At 41.7% G+C, this 17,148-nt stretch overlaps 1 protein-coding gene across 1 annotated transcript; it reads left to right on the forward strand.

The window, feature by feature from the left end:
• The first annotated feature begins 26 nt into the window (after positions 1-26).
• TAP1 (transporter 1, ATP binding cassette subfamily B member) lies at positions 27-13,474 on the forward strand. The gene is made up of 12 exons (XM_075186482.1): positions 27-140; positions 906-1,424; positions 2,766-2,880; positions 3,502-3,632; positions 3,712-3,917; positions 4,448-4,645; positions 5,749-5,877; positions 6,438-6,626; positions 6,728-6,901; positions 7,388-7,547; positions 10,460-10,596; positions 11,342-13,474. Exons 2-12 carry the CDS (start codon positions 917-919, stop codon positions 11,570-11,572), a joined length of 2,178 nt encoding a protein of 725 aa, XP_075042583.1. The 5' UTR covers positions 27-140; positions 906-916; the 3' UTR covers positions 11,573-13,474.
• Positions 13,475-17,148: the final 3,674 nt, after the last annotated feature.

A 17,148-nucleotide genomic window follows, 5' to 3' on the forward strand; every position in this document is an offset into this window, starting at 1 on the left:
AAAACTCCTTTCACTTTCGCTTTACTGTTAATAAGCCGATTCCCGGAAAGCTGGGGGGATTCTGTCTCATAGATCCAGACAAACACAGACACAGACACAGGGGAGCAGAGAGCAGCAGAAGAGACAGTTATATGTGGAAGGTCAGTAACAACCTGTATAAAATATACCTATATTGTCCCCTCTGTCACCATCACACCGACCTGGTCTCTGTATCATGTCCCTCCTGAGAGGCATGAGGCACCTTACACCTCTCTATAGTGGTGATGAGTGACACGTTCTGTGTTCTGTATGTATCACATATACATAATATAGGACCCTCTTCTGTGTCAGTCACTTTGGCTCCTTATACTCCCACCATGCACTTTATAACCGTTGTCTCTTTTACATCATTTATTCTTTTTATGGCATGTGATTATCTGATCTAATGTATTATATGCCCTAAAGTGATGCAGCTGTAGACTTGATAGGACTCTTGGACTTGGCACTACATTGGTTGGACTTGGTTCACTGGACATTAAGGGTTAACATACTATGTCCATTGCTGGCAACAAACACTCTCTCACTTGCTGCAGATCACCTAGGGTGCAAATCACCAGGGCCGTAACTAGGGCCGTGCGATAGGGGCAACCGCCCAGGGCGCACCGCTGAAGGGGGGCGCAATTTAGGAATGTTTGAGGTTCATTTGGTTAAAATTGAGGGCTAGGGGGGCAGCATTTGTCTTTCTCGCCCCATGTTGATATGTGTGTGTGTGTGTGTGCTTGTGTGTTTATATATATATATATATATATATATATATATATATATATTTCTGTATCATTACTAGGTCCTTTGTGTTCTCACCACCCCATTATCTCACTCCCTCTTTTGCTTTTTTGTTTTAATATAATATTTTTGTCACTCTTTAGCTGACTCTCCCATGATGCATCCCTTCTGGTCCCTGTGCTGCCTCATTGGTGTGGATTATGGCACCATGCACCTGTCGGGGTTGGTTCTGACCCAATTCCTGTCTCTGAATCTCCTCCTAGTCTGGTTGATGGGCCTGGCACGGTGGACAGCCCTGACATTGGGTGCCCGTGTGGTCATCTGTAAGTCCAAACTACCACCCTGGTTACAAGGAAATCCTCTTCTGGTGTCCTGCTCAGTCCTCAGTCTACTGGTCCCATCATGTGTGACCTTCACTGCGTTGCTTCTACCACACGCCAGTGCTGAACTTCTACACAGCTGGGGACACAGGGACCTATTCTTCTACTGTTACCTCCTCACACTGACCTCTGCAGTCATCTGGCATCAGCTATTTCTCAACGGTGAGGATGAGGAGGATGAATCGGGATCATCTGCCTCTATATGGAGGCTAATTGCTCTTCTGAGACCTTACACAGGCAGATTCCTGCTTGTGGCTGTATTTCTGGTACTATCATCATGGGGTAAGTAGCTGACCTAGAGAATATCTACACACGATCATTGTCATTTCATTGCTCAAAATCAATCTGGGTAGGAAGAGTCAGATATTCTGCTACATTCTCACAATATTAGTATTTGTACAAAACTAAATCCTTTTATTACTTGTTTGGTCAGATATGTATTTGGTTACCAGCCAAACAGATACCTTTTTCTTACAAAGCGTATTTCACTAAACAGCATACAATAAACAGCATACAATAAACAGCATACAATAAACAGCATACAATAAACAGCATACAATAAACAGCATACAATAAACAGCATACATTGTCTTTAGTCTGCTCAAATCCAGTATTTACTTTTCAGGTTCTGTAATTGCTGATAGCATAACACAGTCACTGACTGTAATATCCGGCACAGTTTTTCCAGTGTTATTTTTTTTTATCTACAGCAGTAATGAATGCAGAGGATTCAGTCCCTATACTGGGCAGCAATAGTCCATCTTCTTAGACGGCTTTGCCATGTCGTCTTTATGACGGCTTCCCAGGAATAGTGGGAGCTCCACGTGCATTGTAGCTGAGTGTAGGGGACTAGACATAAATATGCAATATAAAAAAAGTGTGTATAATAGAAGATAAATGCCATTATTTTGTTCTGTCTGGAAGCTTCCATCAGCCCCTGGGCTTAGAGCCGAGAGGCAGTGAATGGCAATATTTATTTATTTATTTCATTGTTTTGCTTATTTTTATTATTGTGTTTTGTTTGTTGTATCTTCCCCCAGTATTATTGTTTTGCCCATTTGAGGTCCATCACTTTACAGAGGTTCATTTTTATATTGCTAAATGATTAAGAGATGTGTAAAAAAAAATAGTGGTCTAATGATCTAATCTGTATATTGAAACAGGGTGATGTACATTTCTTATACTCAATCTATTTGTTATTATTATCTTTTATTTATAAGGGGCACTGTACATTGGAGTGAACAAAGTAAACATTTACAATAATACCCAGACAGTTATGAAAAATACATAATTACTCTATACATAGTTGTACAAAGACCACTCAGCTATGAAATAACATAGCAGAGACCATAGTATTTCAGATCAAGCTAATAGTTATCCTGTGAGCATAAGTGATAAGAAAGACTCGTGTGAGGTAGACCTGGGCCCAGGAGCATGGGCTTGAGACACTGGGCTGGGGAAGCGGGCCTAGTGGTGAAGAGGACCAGGCAGAAGGTGTAGTGGTCGAAGGAGAACAAGAGGGAAGTGGGCCCTGCTCGTGAGATCTTACATATAACCCTGGTCTCCGGTCATCCTTCTCCATGAGTACGTCTATCTTATTGCTCTCATTTTCCCTCACAACAGGCGAGATGGCTCTGCCCACCTACACAGGACGGATGACAGACTGGATCCAGAACAAGGAGGACCCCTCCATATTCTGGACCACTATTACAGTAATGAGTCTGATCACTTTATCAAGGTGAGGGTATTCTTCCCACAATACAAGGTATCGGTAACATGGCCTCTTCCAGTTAATGTGACCATTTAAGACTAAGTACACACGTGTAAATACAACTGGTCCTCTCATTGGTCACTTATTGGTGGTTATGTAGTGAAGAAAAGAAATCAATTGTTAGCAACTGTTTGGTAAGCCCTATCAATATCCATAAATCATCTGATCTGTCTGTGTGTTTATTTCCAAAATCTGGAGATCCACTAATGATCCCCAGTACTGTGCATACTCAAAGCTTCTACCATTGGTCTAGAACCACAAACAAGAGACATCTTGATGGACATCTTCTAAAAGTGGAGGTTGCTCAAGACCGCACCTTAAATGATCTCCTTGTGCATATTCCCCTCTATGATGATGTCCACATCATCTTTCCTTATTTCTGGTAACACAGGGTATACAGAGAACATCTTCTGCAGAGAGAAGTGGGAATAGGACCACATCATGGGTGAAGACAAAGATCTTTAATAGAAAGAAGTTGAGATTTTAAATAATTTATTGACTGTTTTACAGTAGACATTGTCAGAATGGGGGTTGGTTGTGTTTTATCTAATATATTACCATTAATACAAATGACTTTCTGGCTTGCAGTGCGGTGACAGAATTTATATGTGACTGTATCTTCAATGTCACCATGAGCCTGGTACACACCCAGACCCAGGGGCAGCTTCTCCGCTCCATCCTGAGACAGGACATCACATTCTTCGACACTGTGCCCACAGGTAACACATATAGAAGACAGCCGCCCTAATCAGAACCTTCCTTCCATCTTGTCTCCTGATTACATCACTTCTCTTCTAGGTGACATCACATCCCGCGTCACTGCTGACATCACTGCGATGAGCGAAGCTCTCAGCCACAATCTCAGCCTGTTAATGTGGTACCTTATGAGGCTGATATTTCTAATTATTTACATGGTCAGCCTGTCCCCGAAGCTGACGCTCTTCACCATACTGTGTCTCTTTATAGTCACGCTTGTGCCTAAACTATCAGGAACGTTTTACCAGGTGAGAAAAATTTGGTCACATACACATGTAAAGGATAACTTATTCCCAAAGCTAAAACTTAATTTTGTGATGAACAAGCTATTATTTAATGTCACTTTTCTACGCTCCCTTGATTCTCCGATCCAGTGAGTCCCCCCATGCCTGTAACAGTACCATCCCAATGGGAGTCTCAATGATAGAAGACTATCAGATTGGAGGATCGGGGAAGTGTAGTGAAGCAGATTTGTTTTATTATTTTACATATCTTACTTAATTGCACCCAGATGCAAATTTTTTGTTTAGGATGGAGTTTTTCTTTAGCAAGTTGTATAAATTTTGCTTCTTATAGAAACTGCGTTGCCACCACAATCTAGCACCAGTTTGTCACATCAAATAATGAATTTAATTAAATGTGTTATAACACATTAAAACTTCTTCACCTTTTTGAACATAAACTGGTTGTTACATTACTGACTAACTCCCACTGCACAGATGTAGATCTAGACACAGTAATGAGCTAAAATATCACTGCTCCTCTCTCCTTCACTCAGAATCTAGCTGTGAAGGTCCAAGAGTCCCTCTCTAAAGCCAATCAGGTGTCCCTGGAGACCTTCTCCAACATGAAGACAGTACGCAGCTTCGCTCATGAGGAGGGAGAGTGCCGCCGCTATGAGGCAAAGCTGCAGGACACCTACCAGCTCAACAAGGTGGAGGCCATAGCCTACGGCTTCACTGCAGTGGCCAACAGCGTGAGTATTAAATCAAGATGCCCTGGTGGGTTCTGTGCTGTCTGCCAGTGGAAGAGTTAAAATTAAACCCATGAAAAAGAGATCTACTGAGATTTCCGTGTAACCCAACAGGAAAAAACAAACAAACCTTTAACCCTAGAGCCCCAAAATATTTTAGTCGTTCTGGCTAGAGGTGCAAAGAGAGAAGGGAGGCGTGGCTATAATCTCTAACTCTTCCTATCTCCATAATATACATGGGCAATGCTGCACTACTGGTTTCAAGCAGAGCTGGGTGAAGAGGGAGCAGGGTCCAGCCACCTCAATTATACAGTGTCCCAGGCTTGGAGGGGGTTTCCAGGCATTAGGAAACACCCACCCCCTCAGTTTGCCTATGTATGGAAGGAGCTCCCTCCTTATAGATATGGGGTAGTGCAGGACACTGCTAAACAAGAAGAGGCTTTCCAGTGTTGGACATCTGCTTTATGGAAATTAATAATAGTATAATTTTAATAATACTAATGTAACATGCATCGTTGGCCTCTAAAGCTTCTATATTTCTGGCAGGATGTTGGGATTTGATGATGCAATTTCCTCATCTAACTCATTTTCCATCCCTCATTATGGAAACTGAACATATATCAGCAGTCGTATGTAGGTTTAATACATCCCAAACTTATAATGATCTGTAGCCCATTCATTCGTTGGAGCCCTGCAGACATGAATTATGGATACGGTATACAACATTTTAATCAACTTGTTTCTCACCAATAATTATAATGCTGCATTGTATTTACTTGTAATTCCCAGCTTTCATATGTTTTTCGCGGGTCACTCTAGATTTTCAGAGGGAATGATCAGGGAAATGGGTGTGGTCTTATGGCAATATGAGTGGCATGAGTGGATTGGCCATGGTTTGGAGAGATTGGGGTTCTAGCCCTATATGCCCTAATTTCCAATCAGGAATATTGTGATGTATGAATGTGCAGATATCTATGTCACTGACAAGGGCAGTGTATGGAGTTATTATTTATACAATTTAATAAGTCATTTTGTAATAGTTTTATACAAATAATAGATAATAATAAATCTGTGTAATGTCTATATGTCTTTACTTCTCCCTGCAGTTTTCAGGTCTGGCTCTGAAGGTCGGCATTCTGTATTTTGGTGGACTTTTAGTAACAAACGGAGAGGTCAGCGGAGGAGATCTGGTGTCTTTTGTCCTGTATGAGCTGCAGTTCACATCTGCTGTGGAGGTGAGAAGACACTGAGATATTCCTTCATCTACTAGAGTTTTGCTGGAGGTCAGGAGTAAATTCTCGCTGATGATGATGAGAATAATCCAGGCACATTTGTTGCCGGTGTGGAGCATCTCTAGATATGTACAGTATATTATGGAATTAGATGAAATATCCCATGTGGTTTACACCTAAACTAATCAGATATGAGCCACAAAATAGCACAGATTGTCCACTTAATCCATAACCACAGGACAAAGTATGTTGCAATAAAGTCTGCTCCATCTGTATTTGCTGGTTCTGTATGTTGATGCTCCGGAGATCTCTGTCACACTCTGATACCTTGTAGACCTCCCGCTCATATAGCTCCAATTTCCAGCCTCAAATACTGATATTTCTATTTTTCTCCTATGCTGATATAATTTACTTGCTCACATTCAGACTAGTATGAGACGTCTCTCATCTATAGCGATGGTCTTACATCATCATCTATCAAATACTGAACCTGCTCTTAAAGTCTTTTGAAACTGTTCTGTTTGAGAGTCTTATTTTTGTTAATAATCTTAACCTTTTTTCAGGCCTTGCTCCATACATATCCCGATGTACGAAAAGCTGTGGGATCTTCACAGAAGGTTTTTGAGTACATGGACCGAACCCCACAAAAGCCGCTAACAGGGAATCTGACACCGAGCGATATGAAGGGACTTATCGAATTCCAAGATGTCACCTTTTCATACCCCAAGCGACCAGACACCCCTGTTCTAAAGGTACTGATACTGGACAGAAATGCCAGTGTTGTCTTCTACATGTGGGCAACACATGCTCCAATAGATCTACCAAAACTAATGTTCCCTTTTTGATTCCTTAGAATGTCTCCTTCAAGTTGAAGCCAGGTCAGGTGACAGCTCTGGTGGGTCCGTGTGATGCAGGAAAGTCCACCGTGGTCAATCTCGTGCTCAATTTTTATCAACCGCAATCAGGACAGATCCAACTAGACGGGAAACCATTATCAGATTATGAAAAACAGTATTACCGCAGAAAGGTCAGCGTACTGAGAGTGTGTGATCTAGCGCTACAGAAGGTTATTTCACTTTGAGGGTATGTGTGTCTGTGATCTAGTATTACAGTAGACTGTTTCACAGTGAGAGAAGGAGTATGATGATCTGAGTGTGAGTGTGAGTGTGTGTGTGTAAGAGTGTAAACTATCATTCTTATCTCAACAAACATTGGAGCAATTTTTTCCAAAAAGCGTATCGATATGATTGTTCTGGTATTACTACAAACACAGGAAGTGGCTATTTACTAGCAATAATACAAATGTGCAGTAAGCTCTTGCAACCAATTGGAGATTTGCTTCATTATATAACTTGCACCAGATTGAGGAAACCTCTATGATGATTGGTTTTATACTTTTACACTTTGTTGTTAAATAAACAAATAATTCTCAGTGTGCGTATATATAACACTATCAGTCTTTTGTTTTTATTTAACTACCAAATATTTTTTCATTTTGTTCCTCTCATTCTAGGTATCAGTGGTGAGTCAGGAACCCGTACTCTCCGCACGCTCCTTGAAGGACAATATTTCTTATGGGTTGGGGGAGGTCAGCCTAAGCTCTGTGCAAGATGCAGCATCGGTGGCAAATGCACATGATTTCATCTCAGAGAAGCCAAGTGGTTATCAGACAGGTATAATAACTGTATATCAACGGAGCCACATCCCTATTCATCATAGTCACACAAAAGGAGAAGGATAGAAAGATAGATATATCTATTGGGGGGTCTCTCCTTCTTCCATACTCCCCATCCTGGGGACTGCCAAGGATGTGGTATAGGTGTCCTATTGTCTCCTGGCTACACCTTCAGTATTATTCCCCCTGAACCCTCCCTCTCCTTCTCCTTCTTTGAAGTTCATTCCATCTGCCTCTTCTCTCCTCGTCACCTTCGTGTTACTGTTAGCTATCACCCTGCTGGCCCTTCCTCCTAATTTCTGATAACTTTCCCGCCTGGCTTTCTTAAATCCTCACTTCAGATCTTCCCACTATTAGTATTGGGGATTTTAACATCCCTACCGACCCTCTTATTACTACCGCTGCCTCTAAACTCCTAAATCTCACTTCCCCCTATGGCCTCTCCTAATAGACAACTTCCGCCACCCACAATGAAGGTCACTCCCTGGACCTAGTGTTCTCCCATCTCTGTGACATCTCCAACTTCTCTAATTCTCTCTTCCCTCTCTCTGACCACAATCTCCTTTCCTTTACCCTTACTTTACCCCCTGGCCACCCTCTCCCACCCAAAGTTGCTTGCACTCTGCGTCCCATCAACAGCATTGACCCCATCATCTTTGCGTCCTCCTTCGAACCCTTACTCGCTGCTGTCTCTCTTTACAACTCCTTGGTCTCTATCGCCCTTGATTCTGCAGCCCCTACCACCCCCCTTTGTCCCCGCCAATCTAAACTCCAAACCTAGCACTCCCCTCTTGCTCATCTCCTCCAAAAGTGCTTCCGCTCCTCTGAACGCCAATGGAGGAAATCCCACTCCATTGCTGACTTTACCCACTATAAATTAATCCTTTCCTCCTACTATTCTGCCCTCTCTATTGCCAAACTAACCTCTTTCACATCCCTCATCTCCTCCCTGTCCAATAAACCCCAACGCCTCTTTGCTACCATTAATTCTCTACTGTATCCTCCCCCACCTCTTCCCCCCTCGTCCATCACCGCTTTTGAGTTTTCCACCTACTTCAAGACAAAATTGACTCTATCCGCAATGAAATCTGTTCTCGTCAGAACTGCCTCCACCCACCTGACCTCTCTATCACTCACTCTGCCACCCTAGGCTCCTACCCTCCTGTAACTGTGCATGTGATCCTCTCTCTTCTCTCCTTCTCTTCTTCTACAACCTATCCTCTCGATCCTCTCTCCTCCAAGTTCCTCCGCTCCCTCTCTCCCACTGCCTGTTGTCACCTTGCTCACCTCTTTAACCTCTCTCTCTACACAGGTATCTTCCCCTCGGCCTTCAAGCATGCTCTCATCTCCCCTATTCTCAAGAAACCTTCCCTTGACCTCTCTTTCCAACGATCACATCTCTGCTTCCCTTTACTTCTAAAATTCTTAAACGACTTATCTTCAATCGTTTGGCAGACTTTGTCTCTTCCGACTCTCTTCTTGACCATTTTCAGTCTGGCTTCCATCCCTTCACTCAACTGAAATTGCCCTCACAAAAGTAACAAACGACTTACTCTCAGCTAAGTCTAAAGGTCACTTCTCCCTTCTCGTACTCCTCGACCTCTCTGTTGCTTTTTACACCATCGATCATACTCTTTTCCTCACCACCCTTCACTCCCTTGGTGTTCGTGAAACAGCTCTCTCCTGGTGTGTCTCCTACCTCTCTGGCCGCTCTTTTAGCATCTCTATTTCTGACTCTCCACCCCCTCTTTTCCTTTCTATTGGAGTCCCACAAGGCTCTGTCCTTCGCCCTCTGCTCTTCTCTCTCTACACCACCTCTCTCGGTGAACTCATTCAATCATTTGGCCTCCAATACCACCTCTATGCTGATGACACACAAATCTATCTTTCCTTCCCTGATCTCTCTCCTGCCTTTCTGACCCAGGTATCTTGCTGTCTCTCCGCTGTAGCTACCTGGATGTCACAGCTCTTCCTGAAACTCAACATCCTCAAATCTGAGCTCATCATCTTTCCTCCTGATTAATGTTTCTGTCCCTTCCAATATCTCCTTCTTTGTTGACAACATCACACTCTCTCCTGTCACCCAAGCCCGTAGCCTTGTAGTCAACCTTGACTCAGCCCTCAGCTTTACCCCCCCAAATCCAGACCCTCACCAAATCCTGCCACTTCCTCCTCTGTAACATCACGAAAATCCGTCCCTTCCTCTCTCAATAAGCAACCAAAATCCTCTTGTCTCCACTAATGCAACCTCCTTCTCAGTGGCCTTTCTAACTCTCACATTTCTGACCTTCAATCAATACAGAATGCTCATCTTCCTCTCCTGCTACACCTCTTCCGCTACTCCTCTCCGTAAATCCCTTAATTGGCTCACTATACGTTTCAGAATTCAGTTCAAGCTCCTTACCCTCACTTACACAGCCCTTACCAACACTTCTCCCCCTTACATCTCTGACTTTGTCTCAAGGTATTAACCTACCCACCTCCTAACCATTCTATCCATCACCTTCTTTCTTCGCCTGTCATCCCCTTTTTCTTCCAGTTGGTCCTATTGTCTCTTACCACACCTCCCTCTAGAATGTAAGCTCTCACTGGTAGGGTCCTCTCTACTTATCGTCCCATGTCTGTCCGCTGTCTGACTACTATGGACGTTTTGTCATGTATTTTGTTGCACTCCGTGTGAGTCCCCATAGAGTTACTCACAATCATCTGTGCTATTTATGTGTATTACCTCTTCTATTTGTTACCTGCTTCTGTATCCGGTGCTACGGAATCTGTTGCGCCTAATAACTAACTAAATAAAAATAATAGATATGAGAATAGATAGATATGAGAATAGATGGATGGATAGATAGATAGTATATAATAGACTTGCAGTGAATATAATAGTACTTGGACTGTTCTCTCACTAAGGTGCTGGGCAGAAAGGAGATTTGCTCTCTGGAGGACAGAAGCAAAGAGTGGCGATAGCACGAGCTCTGCTGAGGGACCCAAAGCTCCTCATCCTGGATGATGCCACCAGCTCCCTGGATACAGACACTGAGCTCAAGGTGAGACCAGTGATGAGGGATTGAGTCGGTCAGATCACATATATGCACCATTTCCTCTATGTACCTATGAAATATAATTATACCTATAATATATTATAATTATAATATCATATATTTTGTCCCCATGACATAATAACACGTCCTCATTAATGCTAATGCCAGATCCTGATTATCTCCACTCCAAAGTAAGGTCAATACTGCCATATAGTGATTTAAAGGGCAACAATAGTGAAATTTAAAAATAAATAATAGCTTTATTGCAGCAAAATAATTTTTTGCAGGTTAGTCATTGTTTAATATGTAAAAAGGAAAGAGTATATTAATCAGAGTTTGCTATAAATTCCAATACTCCCAGCATAGCTGGCTTTAGAACTCTAACTTGGAGTTCGGATTATATAAAATCTTCCACCAACAACTGCTTTTACTCAGTACTGGCCTAGAACTATTTCCTCCAGCTGTTTCCACATCATGTGACACTTTCTGAAATTAATTTCATTGTTTCTGTAGCTCTTCTCTATACTTCCACCACTAGGCAGCCAAGGTTTTATCACACACTACTTTCAGACATAACCTGCAGAACTTTTCGGTGCAGTCGGGGGTCACTTCGATGGGATCCCCTTCTTCTGTATATGGGGGTCTCCTAGAGTGGGACTCTTGATGTACAGGGTATGGGATGGCCATTGAGATTTCGAAAGAACATTTAAAACTAAAGGACAGAACCTTTAAACAGTCCCTTTCTCTATAGATACAAAGCACTGTGTATGACAGCGCTCAGCACCGGACAGTACTGCTCATATCTCACCGGATGTACATGGTGGAGAAGGCTGACCACATCCTGGTACTAGAAGGAGGGCAAATCACAGAGTCGGGCAAACATAAAGAGCTGCTGGCCCAGGAGGGCAGTTACTGGAGACTCTGGAACAAGCAACTCGGCAGCTTCCAGCGAGGGAACGGAGAACAACAGGAGCCGGAGTGATCACATGTTTAATGTTTATGTCTTATGATCCCAGAGTCACCTGTCACAAAATAGATCCAAGATCACCGAGGGATCAAGAATCCAGCAGCTCCAGCAATTCCTTTATGCTGGTAATTCTTGAAGGACTTTAAATCTATATTTTGAATTTTTGTTTTGTATTTGTGTAACGTAACTGTTAAGTTATGAACGATACATTTTTGTTATAGGACTTTACTTACTAGAAATGTTTTTGCGGATCTGCTCCCAGAGCTAATCAATCAATGAAGCTTCCATTGTTTGAGTTCTCTTTCCTATAATCCCTTAGTTTCATTCTTTGATAGGTGATAATGTGATATAAGTGGACACAATAGATGGTCCTACTGGCAGGAGACATTTCTGACACTATTTTAGTTTGATGTCATTGGGGGTCTGGCCAGGTATGAAAAAGGACCAAAAACATAACAGAAACCAAGCCAAGATGTCGCAGACACCTTCATCAGAGCTTGCTCATAGCTTAGAAAACTAGAATTCAACTATGTCTAAAATATACAGTCCCCTGTGTTAGGCATAGTTAAGCACAGAGCATTTTTGGAGGTTACAGTTCCTTACAACATTGGTGATTAAATATTTTACTAGTGGTATTTTCTCCATTTAATAATTATTTTTATACAGACATATGGCAAACACCTATGCAGATCATTCATCGTATTTATGTGGTGCTTAAACTTATATCAGCCCATTCTTTCTTAACGATGCAGATTGTGGGGAGGGGCGGTGGAAAAGGCTGATCCTGAGTTATTGAACATACATAATATTATTTACATTGTAATAGTTTGATAAAGGCTTTATGCACATTGCAATGTCCTGAACCAGTATTGCTCAGTTAGAGAACTTAAAACAGTGTTTCCCAAACCCAGTCCTCAAGTACCCCTAACAGTGCAGGTTTTCTAAAACTCCTTGCTGGAGCACAGGTGTTATCATTACTGACTGACACATTGTAACAGAACCACAGGTGCTACTAATTATGTCACATGTCACCTGGAAAACCTGCACTGTTAGGGATCCCTGAGGACTGGGTTTGGGAAACACTGATTTAAAACATATAACAGGATGAGACTGTGGCTTGTGATGTGCATGTTTTTAAGGCCACTAGGTTGATTTTTCAGCCTACGGCCCAGAAACAGCTGCTATGGCCAATATTGTACTTATAGAAATCATTTAGATCTTTATCGGATATGTCAGTAAATGCGGCCGACGGTATCGGCCTGTGGGTGTGGTCACCTTCCGCCTGCACTAACCGGACACAATTAAGCCAGAAGGTGCTAAAGGGACAGATCTCGTACAGTGTGGTCATTACTATGTGTGTGGTGATACTGGGCATCGGCCTTGGTACCTGGCGCGCACACTGAGCAGTAGGATCTACAGGTGTGTGTCCAGTTTCTGTAAGCATTTACGGTCTTCTATAATCTGTCCACTTGGGGGCGCTGTTCCATGAGAGTGGATGGTGAAGATTTAATTTTATTAAATGCAAACATACAGAACTAATAGCCTCTGTGAAGAACGACTTAGCTCAGGTGTTGTACTTAACATTTGCAATAAATACACAGAACATTAATCCAATTATAAATGTATATATGTATATTTTATTTTTAAGCTTAATGGTATGAAAGTCCAACCTCCATGAGATGTTGACAATCAGATGGAATTTGCTATTGCAGATACTTAAGGGGATATTGGATAGTTTGAAATGTAAATAGGGCCAAGTACAATACTTGCAAGTGGAACCATGGAGCAAACAGCCAAAACACCCATAATGGGTGGATGTCATGATAACATGAGCAGCCAAGAAGGCTCTTCTGAGAAACATCTTGTACGTTGGTCACCCCTTTATAATGCTTTTAATAAACACACTCTGGCAATTCATTGTGACAATAGTTTGGCTATTTTGTTTTGTGTGATGAAACTATGATACTTTTCTGTTGGTTCATTATTTGCAAACTTTGAAAGTCTGTGTATAATTATAGGATGATTTGTCAAATAACTCACATTTCGGGACATTTTACATATTACCGGGATTCTGGCTTTAGACAGAGATGTCACTGATTTGGCTGCTAAAACAGCCACTATAACATTGCGGCAGAGAATGATATTTGCTGTAGTCCCTCAGAGATGGGGTTTCCAGCATTGAAGTGGAGGCAAGGCCATATTGTAGGGCAACATCCAGAAACTTGTTAGCCTTCACCTCCCCCGTCCATTCACCTTTCCCGTCCATGCCACCAGGCCATTATCCCTGAATGTAATGATTTTGCTGAATGACGCTAGATGGATCCATCAGCGAATGGTAAAGGTAGCGTTACTAATAGCTACCACATCACCGCCTCACTGCCCGATTTTGCAAGTCTTATGGGCTGAATCATTAGATATCCCATCTCCTCCTTCCTCAACTCCACAGGACTATGTTTAATAAATGTCAGTACACCCTATTCAGTGAGAGTATTACGATGGTCGCGCTCTGTGATTAGAAATCGGTGGTGTACCTCACCTCAGAAAACACGAGGCGATCCAAAAAGGTGACTGGTGTTTTGCGATTAATCACTTGTGATCGTCTGAGTAAAAATCTCCTGTTCATTTTAGCCACAATTCTTTATTTATAGGGCACCTTAATATTCAACCATACGAGAATACAGAAACAAAAGTATGGATATATTATTTTATGGGTTATGGGCCTTATATGTTGAGTTTTATTCCTAACTAACACAAAACTGCCCATAAAGATGCCTAAATAATACTCAGGTATTTGCAGTTCACTTCAGCACTTTAGCAAAGCAAAAGGCCGTGGCCAGATAACACTGTGCCACCTGAAAACTGCAAACTCATGAAAAAATTGTGTGTTTTCTTAACATAAATAGATTGGAAGACACATGGTGGTGGTCATTTTTCATTAATTGTTACCTTTAGGTTGTCATTAATGATGTACAGTTTGCTAAGTGTCATGTTACTACCATGGTAACCACAGTCACATGACATGATATAGTGAGCATAGAAGCTTTGGAATGCCATCTTCTCTACATGCTCCTCCTCTGCAGAGCCCCTCCCTTCTTCTGCCAACATGTACATGCAGGGAGTGCTCTGTCTCATTGATCAGCTGACCCTCTCCTCGAGAATGAGATTGAGTGCTGAAATGCAAAGTATACTTAACATAAAATAATTATAAATAGGGTAAGAATAGAACCAAGTATTGTTCTAGAAAGTATTTCTGTGCGTTAAAAGCTACAGTCAGAAGACAATTTTCCAAATTATGGAGAACTTATCATCCAAAAAACAACTGAGCCTCCATCCAATTATCCCCAAATATAGTAGGAAACTGATAAATAAGATTCTGAGGTTTTTTTTTTTTTTACTATGAACTCATTAGTCTATGACAGGTTGACAATAACTGATTAAAATCATTAAAAAAATTACCATTGTTGTTCCTGGCACTAATTCCACCCGAGGTGGCTGCTGTTACCCTTCCAAGGGGGAAATGATTATTTATGTAAAAATAAAACAATGTGTGAGCAGTTAGCTTTTAATTCTGTGGTGACAGTGTTCCCTCTCTATCCCCCCATGCTGCTTCTCCATACACTGCTCAGAATCAGTGCACAGAGTAAGAATATGCCATGCGCTGCCTTCATGTGCTGGAATACGAAAGAGAGAGAGAGAGATGGAAATGAAACCTAAATTTACTTAACCCTCCTTTCTCCCCTGGACCTTCTGCTGTCACTGTGCGCTATTCCGGACCAACCAGGAGGGGGCAGAGAGAGGTGCTAACGCCCACATCAATGTCCGAGTCCTATTAAAGTCATTGAGCCAAGAATTTTTTTAAAAAAGTTAACATTTTCGGGGTGTTAACTTATCCAACTTCCTGCCATCCTCATATTTTGCCACTTGAGGCGAGGGACTCACCTGCTTCATGGCAAAAATGCCCCTGTGATATATTCCTCTATTATGGCCATTGTTCCAATCATTTGAATATAAACTGGTCATGGCTTGTTGGAACACTATAATAATGGGATCCTGTCTCTTGGTCTGTACTGAAATGGAGTGTCATCATCATCAGCTATTTATATAGCGCCACTAATTCCGCAGCGCTGTACAGAGAACTCACTCACATCAGTCCCTGCCCCATTGGAGCTTACAGTCTAAATTCCCTAACATACACACACACACACATACACACACACACACACACACACACACACACACACACACACAGAGTAGGGTCAATTTGATAGCAGCCAAGTAACCTACTACTATGCTTTTTTGGGAGTGTGGACGGAAACCAGAGCACCCGGAGGAAACCCACGCAAAAACGGGGAGAACATACAAATGCCACACAGATAAGGCCATGGTCGAGAATCAAACTCATGATCCCAGCGCTGTGAGGCAAAAGTGCTAACCACTAAGCCACCGTGCTGTCGTGGTCTCTTGTAGAAAAGGTGCTTCCTGCAATGAATGAGGTGGACAAATCTCGAGCTCAGTGTATTATGGTGGATAATGTGGATTAGGCTCCTACCATACACTACACACATCAGGATATATCTGCTACGTGTTTCACATAGACTCCACTCACTGCCTTCCCTTATTCCGACCATACCACATCCCCAGGAACTGCACAAAGATAACAGTCACCAATGGCTGCTTTAGTATTGTTGGCTGATAACTCTTCTGCCGTACAACACAACCTTCTCTACCAACAATCTCCCTACATTTGATATTTCTCTATCTTATGTATCAATTGTTTCCCACAGCTTATGTTGTACGTTCATTTGGGCAGGTCCTCCTTTACCATCTTCATGTCATTGCATGTAATTTGATAATGTCATGATCCCTTCAATTTACAGTTCTACATACTATTTTGGTGCTTTATAAAAAGGATAATAATAATAAATATAAATGGCTGGAATATTGTGCTTACACATAGTTAAATGGACAGACTCCTTGTTCCGCACTTTCACTTACCTGTTGTAGGAATGAGAGTTTTACACGTCCAAACTATATGAACTGATATCATACTCTTTTTGTGTATAAAATTAAGAACTTAACTTCTACTTATTACATTGCATAACTTCTAGGTGGTTAAATTAATAATGTGTTAAGCTTTTAAAAATATACTGTTAATGGCTTTCGAATTTACAGGTGGTCCAATAGGTTGATTGCTTTGTTTTTGTATTTGAATTTGTTTTGGTCTTTCACCAATGACATGACTTTAAAACAGAATACAGACTAAGAGGTAAATTTATCAAGCTGAGAGTTTTCTGGTGGGTTTGAAAAGTGGAGATGTTGCCTATAGCAACCAATCAGATTCTAGCTGTCATTTTGCAGAATGTACTAAATAAAATGATAGCTAGAATCTGATTGGTTTTTCAAACCCGCCAGAAAACTCTCAGCTTCATACATTTACCCCTAAGACTAAGATATACTAAGATAATAGAGACTAAGCTCTCACAAACATGGCCCTCTCTACCTTACGTTTCACAATGATGATGACGGTGATGATGGTACTTCTCCAGGACAATAGTCATTTTTTGTTTGCACACATTAAAGAGAGACACAAA

This window comes from Mixophyes fleayi, chromosome 9 (assembly GCF_038048845.1).
Source record: "Mixophyes fleayi isolate aMixFle1 chromosome 9, aMixFle1.hap1, whole genome shotgun sequence".
Taxonomy (NCBI): Eukaryota; Metazoa; Chordata; class Amphibia; order Anura; family Limnodynastidae; genus Mixophyes; species Mixophyes fleayi.